This window comes from Abramis brama, assembly GCF_963993115.1.
Source record: "Abramis brama genome assembly, chromosome: 2".
Taxonomy (NCBI): Eukaryota; Metazoa; Chordata; class Actinopteri; order Cypriniformes; family Leuciscidae; genus Abramis; species Abramis brama.
Genome location: NC_139964.1, coordinates 4,822,138 through 4,844,253, shown reverse-complemented (window position 1 = coordinate 4,844,253; position 22,116 = coordinate 4,822,138). Strand labels below are relative to the sequence as shown.

Sequence of the window (22,116 nt, the reverse complement as noted above, 5' to 3'; positions counted from 1 at the left end):
TCATTTTAAATCTTGAGACTTAACGGAGTTGAATCTCGATAATAGATTGCAATGATATGATTATTACTATATGAATCATCTTACTAGAGTATTAAGACAACACCATAACTCCCTCGAGTGGGTGTCGCCCCCAGAGACAAAGAATCTTCTTCCCGCTCTGAAATCTCTGAAGGTGATTGGTTGTTCGTGCAAACAGAGGCGTCAACCCATATTTTCCATAAAAGACCGACTCAGGAAATCTCCGTGAGCACTTTCACGAACCCGCTTCGTCAGCGAGAAGACCCATGGCTCCCTTTTAAGGGAGCATTCATTCTCCGTTTTCTCTTTTATTTTCTTAAGTCTTTTCTTTATTTTCGTCTTCGGACTCAACGAAGCAAACGCAGCAGGCAACTTCAACTCAAAGAGAAAGACTCTTTTGAAAATCCCGCGACGGCGCTCACGGGAAGACACAAGATATTCATGATTAATTATTAAAATTCCCTATAGATCATTTGAGCTAAATGTTAAATGTACTACTAATGCCAGTGCGGTTACAGTTTATGGTGGAGAATGCGGGCATTTCAAACTTTGTTTTATGAGCAATTCAGTTTCAATCTGTTTATATGAATATTAATAATTTTTGTGCACACATTTTATGAAATTATGAAATTGTGAGATAAGTCGCAAAACGCGAACTCACTTCTAACTGACCAAGGCAAAAAGCCGAAGTCAGTAGGCCTAACGTTACATTTAACAAGTTACATCTAACAAGTTAACTTGTTACATCTAACAAGTTGCTAAAATATGCCTAGACAATTTTAGCACTGTTAAGTGCTGAGTACCTGCAGTATTTAATATTACAAATGTCCTGTTAGAGACGAAAGAATCGCTCCGCAGTGGAGACATTTCTAATATTTGTTGTAAATCGCTGTGAATGAAGAATTCTCACGTGCGTATAACCGGTATTAATAAATATGTTTTTGAAGCGAGATTCCTTTTTAAACATTTAGGCCTTGCATGCATGCTATCGTTATTGAATTCGTGGTTAGTCCAGTGATATTCAACAAAACGGTAAACTCTTGGTTAACATTGACCTAGCTAATCAATCGAAAACCTAAATACACAAATCATAAGTGCTATTTTGATAAGTGTGTAATATGGGAGTCTAGCAACAGACGGAAAATTCCTGTTGTCCACATTTGAGTATTTGCGGCGAAGAAACCCCGCCATACTCTCCTGTGCAGTATTAATAGCACCAAAAGGTCCGCCGAGACCTCTGTCTAATTTGTGATTTGTTGCAGAAAATCAGCGCGTGACGCAAGCTGAAAGCTCTTAGCGTTGAATCACATTGAAGTGGTGTAATTCCACTGACTAAACACCAGAGGGAGTCCTTTGTGTTTAGCAGTCTGCAATTACGGCTGAATTCATTTCCCGGTTAAACAAATTTTGAATTTTTAATTTGAATTAAGTTTTCGGTTTGCCAGGTTGAGCACAGAGAGGGAGCACGCCCCCTTGTGGTGAAAACCCACTACTGCGGCCTCCCTCTTCTCCTGGGTACCTCCTGTCATTTCATTTTGATTTTTATTTTCAATTTTTATTTTTATTCTATTATTTTATTTCTATCTTGTTCCTTCCTCTCTCTTTTGGGTTAGGTTATTTTGATAATTACAATCATTATCATAATTCCCTTTTTGTTTTATTATTATTTAGTAAAGCCTTTGATTTCTATTGCTGCCTACTTAATTACTCAATTTGGTTTGAAAACAACTTAATCCCCTTTAAGTTCACTTGTTCATCTCTTCGTGTGTATTTTAGGTAAGCACTTAGTGATCCCGTGGTGACTTGACAGTCATCGCTGGTGGTTTCCTGCAGGCGAGGTCATCTGTCCGACGCTACCTGGCACTGGCCGTGTGTCTCGGACTCTTCCGAATCTCGTACCTCCGGTTGTGGCACGCCACCCCAACATCAGCAATTTGGCCCGCCAAAAGGTTAAGTCAACGTCAGCGACACACAAGGCAATTTTGAGACAATCACTCGAACTGGGGTCTGCTGAAAGGACCACTCCGAAAGGAGAGTTCCGAGGAAAACTCAATCTTTCCGTGCCGTCTGATGATTGACACCTTGGCGTTGCCACTTTGTGTTTAAAGTCGCAAGTGGTTTGAGTGGGCACACCGTGGTTCCGAGAGACGAGGTTGCCCGAGAGCACTGCGGTCAAGTGTTGGAGAACCGTCGGAGAGGTTGACCGAGCCACTGGTTTCCACCTGAGTGGCCTCAATTCACCGCAGGTAAACTAAATTTAGTAAAACCCATTCCACTTACTATAAGCCACAGAACACTAGATATCTCCCGGATATTTTAAGTGTTTGGCCCATCTCTTCTCTAAGCCACACCATCTTCCTAGGTTTTCTACCCCGATAGCCCCACTCACCTGTTGGCCCTATCTTAAACCCTAGCAGCAGGCTTAGGCCTCCTTATTCGCCCTAACACATACTGTGTTACTATTCTGTTTATTTAATTTCAGACCTAGTCATCACTAGTGTTTTGTTTTACCTCAGTCTTTTCTATCCTTTGTTCGGTTGTGATTTGTTTCTTTCATTTTCACCTAGAGACAAGTAACCTATGAGAGCCACCAAGGAAGCTAAATAATAGGGCGACAAACCAAGCAGCCGGTGTCATCACGTGACCCGCGAGGCTACTGCCTGTCAAATCTCTAGTTTGGGTCCTTAGACCCAAGTCAATTGGCTCCGCTAACTGTCTAACTGTGCATCAGTTAGCCCAAAATTCTCATAAACGGCATAGCCCATATGAGTATAGCTCATTAACCTTAGAACGAACTTGCATTGGTCTCTTTGTGTGTGTGCTGTGTTTCTCTCGCCTACAGTGAAGCCAATATGTCCCGTGCATCCAGTCCCGCGGTCCGTCGGGAGCACTTAGCCAAGGACGCCAGTGACCTGCAGCATCTGAGCCAAACACAACTGGACACCGAGCTAGACGAGCTGATAACACACGATCCTACCCAAAGCTACAACTACAAAGACTGGGCCAGGATCGTCAGCAGCGTCACCCACAACGTCGTCGCCCAGGCGAGGCTCAGCGAACGGCGCAACATCGACCTGGAGCAGCAAGCAGCAGCGCTACAGCTTCAAGTGGAGGAGGCCCGGAAGGACCAGGCCCGAACCCAAAGTCGCCTTGATCAGCTCCTCCTCGAGATCCAGAACCAGCGCGAGAAAGAGGATGCCACAGATCCAGAGCTACAGAAAGAAGTAGAAAGACTTCGAAATGCCCTGCAAGATCTGCGCCTCGACACAGCCCAAAGAGAACAGTTGGAGAGAGAAACCAGAAAAGAACTCGACGAAAAACTCCAACAAAGTGACGCTCTCCTAGAGAGAGCCGAGACTGAACAAAAAGAAGCAGAAGCAAAAGCCAGGGCCTGCGAAAAACATTTGCAAGCGGCCCGAGCTAAAATCGGCGAGCTTACTCTGCAGAGAGACGAGCTCCAAAATGAACTTGACACTGTTCATGCAGAACTGAGACAATCTTACAGACTGCAGAGTGGCTGGAACGGAGAAACACACATCACAGAGTTTCTCCCGGCCAGCCACCCCAACCCTTTCAGCCAAGAACCCAAAACTGAAAAGGGAGATGTAAGCCCACGGCTCAAGACATCACCAGCCAGCTTTCAAGAACACCTGTCAGCAGCAAAAGGGGGAGGACCCCTTCAGACAACCCATGCCACTAACCACGGCACGACCCCCCGAGAACTTGACAAGCTAGCTCGGAACATTCCTATGTTCGATCCAGATTCTGCAGAAGGTTGTGACATTCATGCTTATTTAAAAGACATTGACTTTCACTTGCAAACTGTCGCCAACGTGACAGCTTGGGACAATTTGTATCTGTTAAGAATAACGGCTAGCAGTGATGTTCGTAGCTTCCTAGACCGTCAAACTGAGGCTGTCAAAACGGACTTCCAACAATTACGGCAAGCTTTGATCCGTGAATTCTCTGATCCAGACTCCGATCAAGGTTTCATCGTTGCTGTAGACCTCAAGCAAGGTCGGCGTGAACACCCCCAGATCTACTACAACCGACTCCGACAAGCCTTCTTCTCATATCAGATAACCACAGTGCAGCCACGTCTGAGACAGCAGAGATCCTAAGGGTGCTGAAAGAGCTTCTTCACCAGACACGTCGCAAGAAAGACAAGAAGGACGAGCCAGACATCTTATGCCTAAGCATAAGAACTGAAACCAAACCGTCTGACCGCCATCTGACATCTAGTGATCCAACGTCGGATACTCTTATAGGTTACTCCTGTGGATCACGGCTGAACGCGTCTTCTCCACACTCACTTACAAACAAACATTTTTTCGCCTATCGTGCGTCTACTCTACACCTGTACCACTAAAAGACGGATTATATCCAAGACTTCAGTCATAAATTAGTATTAATATTGATAGCATCACTGGTAGCGTCGTTGCTAACTTAACTTACTGTCCATCTGTTAAAATGGCGAATATATCAGATGTAAGTAGTCTACCTTTTGGTGCAGGTGAGGACACATTTGAGCTACACGCGTTGCAGTCTGAGCTGGAAGCTGTTGAGAAACAGATCCACGACCTTTTAGTGAGAAAAGCCGAGCTGATAGACCGGCGGTTAGCTCTTGAAACATCACGCGCCGATGCACACAAATCAGTGATCAACGTTACTAACCCGCTGACTCCGACCTCGTCTACTCCGTGCGTTACTCAGCATCGGTCACGAGCGTCGAGGCCGCGATCAGCTATGGTCTCGTTTACGCCGGCTCCAACATGCCACCACGAAGCCTGGATATTTCCGCAGCGGAAGACGCGAGTCAGGTCTAGACCAAGAAAACTCTCTCCGACCCTCCCGGTTTTCGAGATATCCACACAAAACCGCTTCTCCCCTCTTCGCGAAACAGAACGCGATGCTGTGATCATCGGTGATTCCATCGTTCGACACGTACAAGCTACGTTAAATAAAAGTAAGGTGCATAGTCACTGCTTTCCTGGTGCTCGTGTTTCTGAAATCGCTGCTCGCATTCCCGAGATTCTGAACGAGCGCGTCGGAACTGTGGTCCTGCACGCGGGAGGGGCCGACATCAGGCTGCGACAGACAGAGGTTCTGAAGAAAGACTTCAGGAATCTGATCGATACGGTACGCAGCATATTGCCTGAAATAACGATCATTGTGTCAGGACCGCTTCCCACGTACCGACTAGGTCATGAAAAGTTTAGTAGATTGTTCGCGCTAAATGAATGGTTAATGTCATGGTGCAATGAGCAGAAACTGCTCTTTGTAAATAATTGGAATCTGTTTTGGGAGCGTCCTAGGCTTTACCGTGCTGATGGCTTACACCCAAGCAGATTCGGATCGGATCTTCTGTCAGATAACATCTCCAAAATGTTAAATACCTTTTGACTAGTAACCAAAAGTTCAAATCATAGTCTCTGCTGCACCAAATTAACTGATATAAATAGTGTAGAACATTGCATAGAAACTGTGTCTATTCCTCGTTTAGTGAGATCAAATAATAAATCTACTGCAGGATCTAGAAAAAATCTAATTGTTATTAAACCAGAAAATGTTGCTATTAGTAACCAAAAACAATTTCTAAAGCTAGGTCTTCTAAACATTAGATCACTCACACCTAAGGCAGTTATTGTAAATGAAATAGTCACGGATAATAGCTTCGATGTACTTTGCCTTACTGAAACTTGGCTTAAACCTAATGATTATTTCGGTCTAAATGAGTCTACTCCATCAGGATACTCCTATAAGCACGAACCCCGTCTGATTGGTCGTGGCGGCGGTGTTGCAGCGGTCTATAGAGATATTCTCAATGTTACTCAGAAAACGGGTTATAAGTTTATTTCGTTTGAAATACTTGTACTAAATGTTACGCTCTTAGATGTTAGAAAAAAAATCCATATTATCTCTAGCCTTGGCTACCGTATATAGACCGCCTGGGCCTTACGCTGATTTCCTAAAAGAGTTTGCAGATTTTCTCTCAGATCTATTGGTCAATGTAGATAAAGCATTAATTGTTGGAGATTTTAACATACACGTAGATAATCCAAATGATGCGTTAGGGGCTGCGTTTATAGATTTATTAAATTCCTTTGGGGTCAAACAAAACGTCACCGGACCAACTCATCGTCTTAATCACACACTCGATTTAATTATATCATATGGAACCGATCCAACTGATATAGATATCATTCCACAAAGTGATGATGTCACTGACCATTACTTGGTAACTTGCATATTACGTACTGCTGTAATATGTCATGCGGCGCCGCGTTTTCGACCAGGCAGAACAATCCTTCCATCCACCATAGATAATTTCTCGAGTTGCTTGTCTGATCTGTCTCAGCTGCTGCCTGAACCCAAACAAACAGATGAACTAGAAGAACTAACTAGCACTATGAGCACCATTCTCTCTAGAACATTGGATGTTGTTGCACCCGTTAGATTAAAAAAGGTCACAGAGAAAATTAAAGCACCATGGTACAATAATACTACGCATGTTCTAAAGAGAGAAACCCGTAATTTAGAGCGTAAATGGAAACAAACTAATTTAGAGGTCTTTAGAATCGCGTGGAAAGACAGTATGTCACGTTATAAAAAGGCCCTAAAAGCGTCCAGGGCTGAGCATCTCCGCAAACTAATAGAAAACAACCAAAACAATCCTAGGTTTTTATTTAACACCGTGGCTAGACTAACAAATAAACAGACGTCACCCGAACAAAATATTCCGTTACAGTTTAGTAGTAATGATTTCATGAACTTCTTCACTGAGAAAATAGAAAACATCAGAACCACAATTGTAAACGTTCAATCCTCAATCGCACCTTATAATTCAGCCTCAATTTTCCCTCGCAAGAACAATTACAGTGCTTTACAACTATAGAACAAAAAGAGTTAAATAAACTTATCACTTCATCTAAAACAACAACATGTTTATTAGATCCTATACCAACTAAACTACTGAAGGAAGTGTTACCTGTAGTGGAAGAGCCTCTCCTCAATATTATTAACTCGTCTTTATCTTTAGGTCATGTTCCAAGAACATTTAAACTGGCAGTGATAAAACCTCTCATTAAGAAACCACAATTAGACCCGCATAATCTAGCAAATTATAGACCCATTTCAAATCTACCTTTTATGTCTAAAATACTAGAAAAAGTTGTGTCCGCTCAACTGGGCTCTTTCTTGCAAGAAAATGATATCTATGAAAAGTTTCAGTCAGGATTCAGGCCACATCATAGCACTGAAACTGCGCTCGTTAAAATCACAAATGATTTACTCTTAGCTTCTGACCAAGGCTGTATCTCAATACTAGTTTTACTTGATCTAAGTGCTGCGTTCGATACTATAGATCATACAATACTCTTAGATCGACTACAAAATTATACTGGTGTTCAAGGACAAGCATTAAGCTGGTTTAGATCATACTTATCAGACCGCTACCATTTTGTCTATTTAAATGGAGAAAAATCGATCATAACTCCAGTAAACTATGGAGTGCCGCAGGGATCTGTGTTAGGCCCTCTGTTATTCTCAATATATATGCTGCCACTTGGAAATATTATAAGGAAACATGGAATTAGTTTCCATTGTTATGCTGATGACACTCAAATATATATTTCATCACGGCCGGATGAAAACGCTAAATTATCCAAATTGACAGAGTGTGTTAAAGATATAAAAGATTGGATGACGCGTAATTTTCTATTATTAAATCCAGACAAGACAGAGGTAATACTTATCGGTTCAAAAAACCGCCCACAGAACCTCTCACAATACAACTTTGACATCGTAGGATGTCCTGTTACTTTATCCTCTACAGTAAAAGACCTGGGTGTTATACTCGATTGTAACCTGTCTTTTGAAAATCATATTTCGTATGTTACAAAAACAGCCTTTTTCCACCTTAGAAACATTGCTAAGCTACGTAATATGCTATCAGTTTCTGATGCAGAAAAGTTAGTTCATGCATTCATGACCTCGAGACTAGATTACTGTAATGCTTTATTAGCCGGTTGTCCTGCATCCTCAATAAACAAGCTACAGTTAGTCCAAAATGCAGCCGCTAGAGTTCTTACTAGATCAAGAAAATATGATCATATAACACCGATTTTATCATCACTACATTGGTTACCTATAAAGTTCCGTATTAATTATAAGGTATTGCTACTGACTTATAAAGCCCTAAACGGCTTAGCTCCAGTCTATTTAGCGGATCTTCTATCACCCTATAATCCATCGCGCTCTTTAAGATCAATAAATTCAAGGCTTTTGGTCATACCTAGGATATCCAGATCAACCAAAGGAGGGAGAGCATTTTCACATTTGGCTCCAAAACTCTGGAATAGCCTTCCTGATACTGTTCGTTGCTCGGACTCACTCTCCCAGTTTAAAACTAGATTAAAGACGCATCTTTTCAGCCAGGCATTCATATAATATTGTTAATCTCACAGTTTCAAACTACAATCCGGCCTCTAGTTCATAAATGCCAGAGGAGAACTGGCCCCTGACTGAGCCTGGGTTCTCCCAAGGTTTTTTTTTTTCTCCGTTAGGTCACCTGATGGAGATTTAGGACACCATTAGGCCGCTTGATGGAGTTTTTTCGGTTCCTTGCCACTGTTGCCTTTGGCTTGCTCAGTTGGGGATATTTTGGGGATATTTAATTTTATTCTATCAATCAATAAATTCCACTAGAAACAAACTTTGTTGTATTATTTTATTTTAATACTATGAAGCTGCTTTGATACAATCTGTATTGTGAAAAGCGCTATACAAATATACTTGATTTGATTTGATTTGATTTGACTGAGCCAAGCACCTCGAACACTGCTCATCATCCACAGACCACAGAGCTAACTGTCACATCACAAGGTGACAGCATCACCAAAGCTCCACAACTGACAGCTGCACACCCTGAACGAGACGGCACACTTCCTCACACCAGGTACCAAAATACAAAGGTACCAGGAAACGCTGTTCTGTCTAACTGCCTCCACAGCAAGCTACACGAGACCGGTCCTAACCACCCAACGACCGTTACACCTGTCCCGATGCCAATGTTCCTGGGCAACCTCATTGAAAAGGGCACAGGCCGAAAACTCTACCTGAACATCACGTTGGAAAAGGAAGTGAGCATGGAAGCCTTGATCGACACAGGATCAGACATTACGATAATTTCAGTTCAACTGTTCCAAAGACTCCAATTTGAAGCTAAGAGACAAGACCGAACTCTTACACCTCAAACTTGTGAACTGAACGTACAGTCATACTGTCAACATGACATCCGGCTCGAACAGGTAGCTCACATTCACCTGACAATTGGTCCTTTAAGTCTAGTCCATCCAGTGTTCATCTCAAAAATGGACACTTTTCCGTTCCTCATCGGCAGAGACCTTCTAGATCTCTTTGAACCGTTACTGGACTTGAAACAGCTCAAGATCTGGGCTCAAGTACGAGAACTTCACTCCCTCCAGTCACAGCCAGACGGTCAGGTCACAAAGGTCACGGGAACTTCCGCAGAGCCAGACTTTCAGGTCACAGAGTTCACGGGAACTCCCACAGCCAGCCATGAAGACACAGACTCAGCACCAAGTCAAGGTTCAACTGTGCTACCCTGCACCTTACAGCCCACCAAAGACTTTGACACCTGCTGCCTCAAGGTCATGACTGACCGGCAGCGACATGACCTCACTCAAGCCATCGCCATGCCTGGCGCACTAAACAACAAGCTGTGGTCACTTTCAACCCACCCACCCACCCACCCTAAAGAAAGTGAAGATTAAACACAGCATAAGAACTTTACAAGCTCAACTGCCTACCTCAGAGCCGCTTACGCTGGCTCCGCTGTTTGCAAAGACAACCATAACGGACATGCGGGCTTCTGACATCTACATAAAGACTTTAAATGCCCACCTCTCAAACCCCTCCAACCACCCTTGCATGCCATCTGACCTCACTGACAACCAGTGCCTCAGACCACTGCATGACACAACGCACATGCTGCGTGAACAGAAAAACATTCTGAGTTGTGCACCGATTGACATCACAATGCCAAGGCTTGTAATGCCACGCATCATGTGCTACACACAGCAGCACCAGAGACACTGACGAGACACTGAAGCAAGCGACAAGCCGACAGCAAGATGTGGCAAAACATGGGCCAAGGCGAACTAAACCCAGTCGCCGCCCACGAAGTAAAAAGACTGCCCTGTCCAATCAAAGACAACCCTTGCTGGCTTCTTCCTCCCCTTTCTCTCTCTCTCTCCCTGTTGTTTGTACCAGGTTGCTGCTGTGGTTCGCCATGCTGTACTGTCAGCCAACCAGAGGACAGCTGCCACCGAGAGAACAACTGAGACTCCAGATCACCGACCGCAAGACCTACCCCCAGCAAGTGCATGTTCGACTCATCCAGGCCTGCCCGGTCTACAGAGCACACTACCCCAGCTCCGTAGCCCAATACATCGGGACAAGTGCCCGACGGACAGAGGACTCCCTCTCTCATGCCGAGGCCAAGGTCGAACACATGTTCAACCAACTTGAGAAAGTGACTGTCACACAATCGGGACTCCTAAGCACCAACCACCACTCCAGACGGCTCCTGGGAGTGTTGCTCCGAGTCGTAGCTGCCACCAGAACTCTGTTTAACATTGGTACGTCCAGTGTAAATGCAGCAAACCAGACCGCAAACTCCATGAAGCCGCTGTTTACTGTCTTACAGAGTGACTTTGTCCAGACTCAGCTGGTTACAGCGCTAACGACAGACATGCTGTGGGAGGTTAACTCTTCCAGTGACAGCCTAGCCACAGGTGTAATTCCACCGTACCTGATATTAAGCCTGATGCTAACTGTGCTGGCTTCCGCCATCAACATGCCAGCTGACCTTTTACAAAAACACCTGGCCTACTCTCTGGGTAGCGCCATCTCACTCTGCGTCGATCCCGAGCAGAGAGAAGTGGGCTTTCTCCTAAATCTGCCTATCATCGAGTCAAGCCAAGTCCACAGACATACAGACATTGTCAAGGTCATGTTTTGGAAGAACAACACCCACATTAAGATAAGCCCTCCAGACGTGGTGGCCTACCACGACAGCGACACACAACGGTACTCAGCTCCAAACCTGCACCTGGGTACTATGACCAAAGACATTCGTTATCTCTGCCTTAGCAAACCCTTACTCAGAGACAACGCTGAAGAAATCTGCGGGTTGCACCCCCTGGTCAACAAAGTCACCAACACACAAGCAGAGATTGCAGGTGAAAGGTTGCGTGCTAACACACCTGTGCACACCGCCACTATCACTCACGACCAGCATGACACAACCAGCCGTGTCAACATGCTCAACCAGAAAATGGGACTTCAAGTACTGAAAGGTGTCATCCTACACCTTGATGGCCTGACATGGTACCAGCTTCCCAGCAAAGAGTACCAGACAGCACTGAAACTACCATCCTTCAAGAACTTCAACTTCACCTTGAATCCAGGACTGGAACTCTGGATTGAGAAAAGGGGGTCCCAACTCATTGACCCTGCTCCTGTCAACACAGCCCTCCGAGCACTGTCTCGATGGCCCGTTCTGAACACTTCATCTGCGGTCCGAGCCTGGACTGCCGACGACATCGAGTTGTTCATCTTTACGATTGAATCCCCGCAAAAGGGGGTGCCAAGTCAGAGACCACGCCGAACCTCATCGAGCTGAATCCTCAGCTCCAAGAAACACCTGCCTTCCTACTGTCATGATCCACCTGCTACACGACCATCATGATCCACCTGCTACACGACCATCATGATTCACCTGCCATGTGACCATTGTGATGATTGTCGTCCGATGATGTCCACACAGGGACTTCATCAGACGAAAAGGGGGAATCTGTAGCAACATTGGCTATGAATCATGGCTCATTGAATCAGAACACAAACGCATATTCCTTCTTGCTGTCCCACTCTGAACCCCCGAAGGTAAATCAGTTCTGTTGGCTCCAGTTAGTCTGCAACAAATGGTCTTTAGAGACACTTTATTGCACCTTGGAGGATAACGAGTCAACATATTCCCTTAACTTTGCAAAGTTCTGCATTCCAAACCCCCTTCCCCTCTGTGGACCACAAAGAGATAACGAAACTTTCTATGTTACACACACACACACACCTTTGGTATTAGAACTTAGAAATATAATTTTACTAATTTTTTAATTAAGTACAATGCCATTATGCATGTGTGATTAGTTTTGCTTTATAATAGAGGTGTAGTTTTCTAATGCGTAATCTGGAATCAGCATTCAAGATTGTCTGGCAATTGCCTTCCCCCCACTTTGTTTTTATTGCCCTAACGGAATGTCAAGCAAACTGAGATTCCAGGAGAGGAGTAGGAATAAAGTGTTAATCCTACATTTATGTATAACCACTTAAGAAATGTATAAACAAGGATTTGATTTTCCCATATCAAATTTGTGTATCTGCAATGTTATCGTGTATTAATCAAAACTTTAAAATGTTTGTAAGATGCATACAAGTATGTAACTTTGTGTATTCCCATAATATTTCATATGACATGTTTTATATCATTTTAAATCTTGAGACTTAACGGAGTTGAATCTCGATAATAGATTGCAATGATATGATTATTACTATATGAATCATCTTACTAGAGTATTAAGACAACACCATAACTCCCTCGAGTGGGTGTCGCCCCCAGAGACAAAGAATCTTCTTCCCGCTCTGAAATCTCTGAAGGTGATTGGTTGTTCGTGCAAACAGAGGCGTCAACCCATATTTTCCATAAAAGACCGACTCAGGAAATCTCCGTGAGCACTTTCACGAACCCGCTTCGTCAGTGAGAAGACCCATGGCTCCCTTTTAAGGGAGCATTCATTCTCCGTTTTCTCTTTTATTTTCTTAAGTCTTTTCTTTATTTTCGTCTTCGGACTCAACGAAGCAAACGCAGCAGGCAACTTCAACTCAAAGAGAAAGACTCTTTTGAAAATCCCGCGACGGCGCTCACGGGAAGACACGAGAGCGCGAGCCCTGTTTTCTTAAGGAAACACACGCACGTTGCTCCTAACGACGCACGCACGACTTTGCGTCTGCAGCAACAAAGAGAACCATTTTGCAAGATAAGTTTATTGAACTTTTAATGTGATTTGATTCCTTGCTGTCTCTCAAAAGGTTACATTGCCTGTGATTTTGCCATGCAGAGATCATCTCGGTGATCTCTCTCATCCTGAACTTTAGTTTCACTTTCTCCCTTTCATCCTCTCCCTCTCTCATCTGTTATTCGTTTAGTCTTGTATTTTGTTTACGTGTCCTGTACATACATATTTACTCGTGTAAATTGTAGTATTTTGTATTCCTTAGTTCAATGTATTAGTCCAATTATTAAAATTCCATATATACTTGATTGATCCTGACTATAATTCTCACATTACGAGTCCCTGAAATGTTGATCTAGCTACAGGCTTTACAATTTGATTATGGTTTAGTAACCTAAATTTTATAAGGACAAAAGGAATGGTTTCATGGCCAGAAGCTATTCCTTTCTGAAATTATAAGAAGTGATAACTTTATTGAGAAGGTTAGTAAGTTAATCTTATGGTCGTTTGCGGGACAGGCAACTGTTCGATAATTACATTAATTTTCCATTAAGGGTTATCTCATAATCGATCTGAAATAGGATTTTTGATATATGAATGATGAATTATAATTCGTTGTGATTGATTATTCATTTATACAAATCGATCTATTTTCAACTTCGAATAAATTAATGTAACTGTAAAATGCAAAATATTAATCATATTCATGATTAATTATTAAAATTCCCTATAGATCATTTGAGCTAAATGTTAAATGTACTACTAATGCCAGTGCGGTTACAACATAGGCCTACATATATTCAGTGTGCAGCAGGGTGGGAATTATACCGCGGCCACGCGGCCATGGCCTCCGTTGCCCTACACTTTGGCCTTCATGCCCCGTGAAAAAAAAATCATCGTACGGCCACAGTGGCCTGTGTGCCCTGGCCCTGTCCAAGTTCCACCCAAGTAGTCTCTGAACTTCAATTAGTTTGTGGATTCGCGGAGGTGCAGTGTCATAATCACATCGATGATCTCACGCATCAAAACAGCAGTGCAAGAAGCATGTAACGTCAGCACCAACAGAAGAACGACACTCTGTTGTCGACACTGGTGCATAGATATATACACTAGATTTCGCCTTGGCTACAGCATTCGTTCATGAACTGCCGTAGCCAAGGCGAAATCTATATGTCTATCTATGCACCAGTCTGCGCACACGTCACACAGCAGGAAGCGCGGGCGGCCTCAGATCACTTGGACGTCGCTGTGTTACAAGAGGTAAAAACGATATAAATACTGTTCGTTTTCTCACACAAACCGCTCGTTTCGTGTCTTAGGCCATCAATGTGTACTTACGATGGGGAATTGTTTAATTTGGACGATGGGGAATTGTTTTAATTTGGACTCTGTGCATGCTCTTTGAGACCGTGACCATAGACCTGCATTATATGACTGACAGACAAGAACGGTTTGACCTAAAAATATCAAAATCTATTTGCTAGTAGATTAGTGCACTTTTCAGAAAAGGGCCCTATGCAAGGTTCCAGAGGTAACGGCGTTGGCGCACTGAAGCGTTTTTTTTTTTTTTAATAGTTCAAAGTTACTATAAGATTTAATGTTATTACCTTGACAAACTATAACTTACATCATTAAAAAGATATAAGACTCACGTTTCAGTATTTGACCACTATTGTATTCTGAGAAATTTATGGTAAATGGTAAATGGACTGCATTTATATAGCGCTTTCACAGACCTATGGCCACCAAAGCGCTTTACATAGCCTCACATTCACCCATTCACTCACTCATTCATACACCGACGGCGGTGTCAGCCATGCAAGGCGCCATCCAGCTCGTCGGGAGCAGCTGGGGTTAGATGTCTTGCTCATGGACACCTCGACACTTGGTCAGGTGGAACCGGGGATTGAACCACCAACCTTTCGGTTTGTAGACAACCTACATGAACCACTGAGCCACTGCCGCCTTATATTGACAGCTATGTCTTAATTTGTGTCAGGAGTTATGAAATGCAAAAATGAGTCGATACCTTTAATATGAATTATGAGCGTCAGACGCTCCCATTCATAAAAAACTCCTGTGCTGTCGTCATGAAAGCGATTCACAAAACAACGTCCCTCACGGCTTTTAGCTCAAAAGTGTGCAGATTTGGAGAAATATTGATATATTCTCAGTTTACATCAGATTTCTATTGACAGGAATAATATTTTATTGAATTTATAGCCAAATGCGTCAATGTAATCATTATGAGCGCTGTATACTGATGTGCTGTGTTTTCAATTCATACCAGCAGCCTGAGGGCGCTCTACTGAACATTATAGTCCATATTTGAAACGCATGAAGAAGAGCGTTCGACAATGCAGGAAATTATTAATTTATTGGCATTTGTGTTGTTTCTGAATGCTTTTATTGGCATTTGTGGTGTTTCTGAATGCTTTTATTGGCATTTATGTTGTTTCTATTGTTGTGTGAGGGTGTATACCTTCTGGATGTAATGGCGCTCTCTCTCTCTCTCTCATTAAAAAATGTTTTTTTTTTTATTAAAAAAGTCATAATCCATGTCTTATTCCAAATTAGGATGTTATGGTATAATCTGAATGGGAAAACCATCGAATTGTACGATGGCCTTTGTGCCCTGTCATATGGCCTTGGTGCCCCTAAAAAAAAAAAAAAGGTGGAGGCCAAATGGCCTTGCCCCTAAAATTACATAATTCCCACCCTGGTGTGCAGGTGTTACAGATGATATTCAATCTCTCCATATTTCAGTGCCAGACAGGAAGAATTGAACAATTTGCAATGTAACAAACTTTTATTAATTATAAAATATATTGCGTCCATCGGTCCATGACCAATTCTGGACATCTATTCGACATCCAAACTAGGTCCACTATTTGAACGTCCAACCATGACCCATCTTGGACGTCATATTGACGTTCAACATTGGACCTTTGAACTGGGTAATTTTTTTGGACGTCATTTGGACATCTATGACAGGTGCAGGAAATTTACATGACTATTACTTTTTTTTTTAACGCAATAAACGCCATTTAAAAAAAAAGAGTTTGTCATGTCATTTTGCTGTGTACTGAACCTATTCGCTCCATCCACGTTTCATGCCAAATCTCTATTTCCTTGTATTTCCTCCTAAACGCGATATATCCTCTGGACTAAACATTCGCGCATTATCAACATGATTAATACATATTCGAATAGGCCTACAGATTATTTATAATTATTTAAGATCATTTTCCAAAAACTCCATTTGATCGTCTCAGCATCTCAGCAACTGGAGACGCATACAAAGGTACTGAGATACTGTAGCTCAAACAGTAGAGCGTTGGCGCTTGTAACGCTAAGATCACGAGTTTGATTCCCAGGGAAAGCAAGAATAAGGTGTGTGTGCCTGCCTGCCGTCTCATGAGGAGAAGCCTAATAAAGCCGCTGTTTTGATTGAGTGCACTGAGCGTGATTATTGTTTGGAAAAGACGCACAGTATCTAATAAAACACACGATCCACAGCAAGCCGACCCCGTCTCCTTCCTTCTTCCCACAAACAAACTTTTGTGGACGGACGTCAATATTAGACGTGCGGAAGACGTCGGAAAAAGACGTCATCTGGCGTCACAGTCTGCACCTTCAAGGGGAGCAAAATTGGACGTGCAAAAACGACGTAGAAAATACGTCGTTTCGACGTGTCTATGCGCAGTGGGAACTGTCCCCAAACCATCAGCCATGACACACTGACTTTGACACATGCTAACTATGTCACTTAGAAGTCAACAAAACAATAATTCAAACTAAGTAAGTTGAAATGTTACTTTCATACCTCCAAAACAAGTTTTGTTCAATAAATGCAGCAGCAGATGTTGAATATGTCTACTGTCTTCTTGGTGGGGGAAGGGTCTAACTGTGCATGTGCAGTATGAGTGTCATCAATCTAGCTTGTTTCTGATTGGAGAAAAATTACATGTTGCAACCATCCCCTGTTGCAACACTCAGGTGACAAGATGAATCAACTAAAGATAAAAGAAGACATTACATCTCTCAAGATCTCTGCAGAAGAGGATTAAACAACTCCACAAACAGCATTACCAGCTTGACTTAATTTAACTCTGGGGATTTTGCTGTGTATAAAGTTAACTGATTAGTTCAAACTAGTAATTAGATGAAATAGTTATTTTATTTTAGTCTTTTTATTGTTTTGTTTTTTGCACATTTGTGCAGATTGAATCAACTTTAATAAAAATAAATAATAAAAAAAAAAACATAACTGCTTATTTTCTAAATCAGAGGTTGAAATCTTCATGGTTGGATCCAGTGTCACCTTAGATAAAATCCCTCGACTTGTCACAACAAATTGTTCTATGGACATCGATCTCATTGGGATCGCCAAGAACAACAATGAAACAAGTATGTGAGATGTGTTTTAATACAACATTTTAAATAAAACATTTTTAGAAGATATATCACTAAACCACATTTAACTAAAGGTTGTAATGTGTTGAATACAAGTTTCTTCTGTTTCTGTCACACAGGATCAGCTGCTGTGGCTTTCATGAGTTATAACACAATGGAGAATCTACTGAAGCCAGACTTCTTCAACACATCAACTGACACGATTAAAACCATGATGTCCACTGTAATCTCAATTACTCTTCTCAAAACCACCAACACTAAACTCACCAAACCAGTCAACATCACCATCAAACACATCAGAGTGAGAGACTGAAATGTGTTTTTGTCCAACCTGAGAACTGATGAACATCTGAAAACATCTAATATTCAGTGTTATACTATTTTCTGCATGTTCTTTCTTATTTTTGCAGGAGTTTGAGCCCGGCAGTTCTCTGTCCTGTGTGTACTGGAACATCAGCGAGTGGATTGTAGATGGTTGTTCTGTTTTAAAGACCAACAGCAGCTACACTGTGTGTTCCTGTGTTCATCTGTCCACATTCGCTCTCATCATGCAAACCAGCCGCCCATCAGAGGTACGAGAACATTTATAGTGAGCACTGAAGAACAGCACAGATTTGGCACTCATGTACTCTGACATGTTTCCTCAGAGCGACTCACTGCTGGATGTGTTGAATTTGGTGTGTGTGATCGTGGGGCTGGTGTTCTTCAGTTTGGCCCTGTTGACCTTTGCCCTTTGTCAGTGGAGTCCTGGAGTGAATAATGTGGCTCGAATTAACCTCTGCGTGAGTCTTCTGTTGGCTCACCTTCTGTTCCTGCTCACACAACAGTTCCTGAGCCTGATACGCCGTCATCAGGTGAGAATGATGAAGGAGCCCTACAGCTCAGCTCAGTCTCACTGAGAATCATCATAACCGTCTCTCATGATCTCCAGGTGTTGTGTGCCGTGATATCAGGTGTGCTGCACTTCCTCTTTCTCTCCGGCTTTGTGTGGATGTTCATTGAAGCTGTGCTGCTCTTCATCTGTGTGAAGAACCTATCACAGATCAGCTCCAAAAGGAGGGAGGTGCTTAGGAGTGGATACCTGTGTGTGATTGGATATACGGTTGCTCTGGTTGTGGTGGCTGTGTCTGCTGGGGTGAATCCTAAAGGCTACGGAAGTGAAAAGTGAGTTTAGTTTGAACGACTCAGAGATCAACACCTTCATCCTTCATGTTTGTTCATTTAATTATTTTTCTTCCTCTAAACAGGTGCTGGATTAAAATGGATAAAGGCTTTATCTGGAGTTTTCTGGGACCTGTTTGCGTCATACTAGCAGTAAGCACATTTCTCATCATGACTTTGGATTAAAAGGAAAAGTGATTAAAGATTAATTACTGTTGTTTCTCTTACTGTGCAGTTAAACATGATTCTCTTCATCTACATCATCATCAGTCTGACCTCCACCTTGAAAAATCTGAACGCTGAAGTTTCACATATTAAACAAACCAAGTAACAAACAATATGATTTGAACACTCCATGAAATGTGTATATTGTTATATGCTGCATATTTCTAGACACCTTTAACCTTATTTTGATTATTCTCAGGTTAGGTAAAGTCAAATGTGTCCTAAATCATAAGCATCTGAATGTTCATACTCACAATCCACAGGTCAGAGGACTTCTTCGTGGTCTGTTCAGCTCACTTTTTTAGAAATCAAAGACTTTTGGCAGGCGAGAGTAGCAAAAGAGTTTCTTAGTTTCAATTAAATATAGTTTTATTATCTACAGGTTAATTAGTTTACATATAAAGTACTAATATAAAAAACAAGACAAAACAACATCAAGAGTAAATCGTTTACAAGCGTTGTAACACCGGAGAGGCCATTACGAATCAGCGTCTGCCTTCATCTTCTCCTTTCAGCCTTTTATAGATCATCTGATTTCTTGAGGTCGTCATCTTTGGAAATCCCCTCATAAATTATTGGTCTCTTACAGACAATTTATCCAGTCCTAAGTCTTGAGGTGTCATGAGTTCTGGGAATTCATTTCGGACCTGTCTTTGTAAAGCCTTTCGCCTCTTAGTCTTCCTTCTTCAGACTTTTCTTCTTTGTTGCATTCTGCACTTCGTCCGCAACACATCTGACGGTAATGCTTGCATTTATCTTCTTTCTTTAGCAAAGCTCTTTCTTATACATGTTTTGTTCCTCTCTATGCTTTTTAATTAATGCTTAAAACATTAAGTGTGGTATGTTTTTCTTTATAAACCACTTTCTCAAAAAAACATTTTACAATAACAATTGCAGAGTTTTTCTTCATAAACCACTTTCTTAATAAACAAGTTTCAAGTGTGGTTGATTACAATACAGAAGTGTTCTACAGACAAAAAGGCATACTTATAACAGGACAATTGCAGATTTTCCACAACAATATAATCAATAAATATATATTAACTCTCCATCTTTCTCTGCAGGAATATGACATTTAAAACACTGGCTCAGTTTGTGGTTCTTGGTTGCTCCTGGATTCTGGGTTTCTGGAAGGAGCTGGAGTTCTTCTTCCTGATCTTGAACTCCCAGCAGGGAACCTTCATGTTCCTGGTCTATTGTGTCCTCAGTGATCAGGTCAGACATCAGTACAGACAGTCTACCAGAAAATAATCTCTCACCTACTTTATATTAAAGGGTTAGTTCCCAAAAATGAAAATTAGCCCATGATTTACTCGCCCTTAAGTCATCCTAGGTGTATATGACATTCTTCTTTCAGACGAATACAATCAGAGTTATATTAAAAAATGTCCTGGCTCTTCCAAGCTTTATAATGGCAGTGAATGGCCGTTTCGGTGAAAGAGTGACCCTTGACCTGACGCACAACGTAATGGCGAACACGGAGATAGAGCAAAACAAAACACCAGTCACAAATTAGTTTAAAAAGAAACATTTTTGAGAGAAAATATGAGAGGAGCTTGAGTTTGTTGCCCAGCCCTGTTTGTTTGAACCGTGAGAGGCGTCAAAGCTTACGCCACTCCTACATCTACGTCATACATGCGTCACTGGTTACTCTTTTGGTGCAAGTAGACTTGCGTCTGCCGGAAGCTAGTCGTTTTAGTCGATATATTTTTCTCACACCTATTTTAGCTTCAGGTTCTAAAGGTTAAGTTAATTTTTCATTTCTCATCTTCTAAAATTAAATTCTTGAAAAATAACCTGGACATATTCTGTGTTTTTGTTTTTTTAACCAGAGTTTAAAACTATTTCTCTTCTCATTCTTGTCCAGGTCAGGCAGCAGTACAGGAAGTTCTTCAGAAGTCTTTGCTGTGGACTCAAATTAACACCATCAAGAAACAGTGAAGACACAAGCATCCATATTCAGCAAAGGAAGTGCCATTCTTATGAAAGTGACACGACCGTCTCAGTTACAAATTTCACTAGTTAACATGCTATATATTTACAGCGGTCAACACACTTATGTGAATCTATACATTTCTTTAAGTGCAACATTTCTTTGGTAGAGGAACTACCATGATTTTTAGAGGCTTGTATACTGGGTTACACTTTTAATACGCTAACAAAAATAATAAGATAAAGCAATTATTTTTCAGCTTAAAGTGTTTTATTAAAGCAGTGTGATATCTGTAACATTTCAAATCTTATTTTCTTTTAAACAATCTATTCAAAACTCAAAGCATATTCATAACTCATAATCTCACAATCCAAAAAGATCCCACAGAAGTTATTTGTGAATAAACAAATTTAGTTTCACAATTAAAAACAATAACATAAATTGCCTGTAATAAAACAGAAAAAGGTTTCATATGATTTTGCATAAGAAATGAACCACAATATCAGTAGTTTGAATCATTTATTTTAAATAAATCTAGTATTTGTTACAAATTTGTCCTCTATCTGACTTTGAGCTTTTGAGTTTCTCACCATATAACTTCTGCATCAAGTGTTGTTTCACATACTTAGAAGAGAGAGGATCCAAGCATCACTTTGAGCCACCACTATATTGGAAATGACTTTTAGTGGCATCAGCAGAACCGTATTAGACCGTATTAGCAGAAAAAGTACAGGCTGCTTTCACAGAAAGTCTTCCCTGAGGTGTCCAAAGGATCAGGCTGCTGATAAGAAACTATATTATTGTAGCCCTGCAACATCACAACATGCTCTACTGTCCATCTCTGGAATAAGTAAACTTAGATGTGTTAGATGTGTGTAGTTGACAACAAAACGCTGGCCAAGAGTTCGCAGCTGGAGACTTTCTGCTGGACTTGACCCAAAGCAAACTAAAATGGGGGGAAACTAAAAATTTAGGAAGCTATAAATGTACATGACGAACACCAGTCTATAAACCAGTCTAGTCCAGCAATGTTTTTGGTTCAGATAGTCTCTCATTGGCAGTACATTACAGAATAATAGTTCGACAGTTTCAGCAGCCCCTCATATTCATCCTTTAAATACTATGAAACCAAAAATTCCCAATGGCAATGTCTCCAGCATTGCAGTATACACGGCTCAAGAAGCCGGCAAAACATTTGCGATAGTGTCCTTGGCACTCTGGCTTAATCTTTCGGGAAACTTGACCTCATACTCGACAATCAAGTCCTAT

The 22,116-nt window shown here is 41.7% G+C and overlaps 1 protein-coding gene across 1 annotated transcript in view; it reads left to right on the top strand.

The window, feature by feature from the left end:
- Positions 1–21,783, top strand: part of LOC311077538 (adhesion G protein-coupled receptor E3-like) — a 38,163-nt gene extending 16,380 nt beyond the window's left edge. Inside the window, exons 10-18 of the mRNA XM_084106072.1 lie at positions 17,403–17,522; positions 17,648–17,829; positions 17,939–18,100; positions 18,176–18,382; positions 18,460–18,692; positions 18,776–18,842; positions 18,925–19,016; positions 19,979–20,129; positions 20,782–21,783. Coding sequence (XP_083962198.1) covers positions 17,403–17,522; positions 17,648–17,829; positions 17,939–18,100; positions 18,176–18,382; positions 18,460–18,692; positions 18,776–18,842; positions 18,925–19,016; positions 19,979–20,129; positions 20,782–20,940 — 1,373 coding nt within the window. The 3' untranslated portion in view covers positions 20,941–21,783. The remainder of the gene's footprint in view (positions 1–17,402; positions 17,523–17,647; positions 17,830–17,938; positions 18,101–18,175; positions 18,383–18,459; positions 18,693–18,775; positions 18,843–18,924; positions 19,017–19,978; positions 20,130–20,781) is intronic.
- The last annotated feature ends 333 nt before the right edge of the window (positions 21,784–22,116 follow it).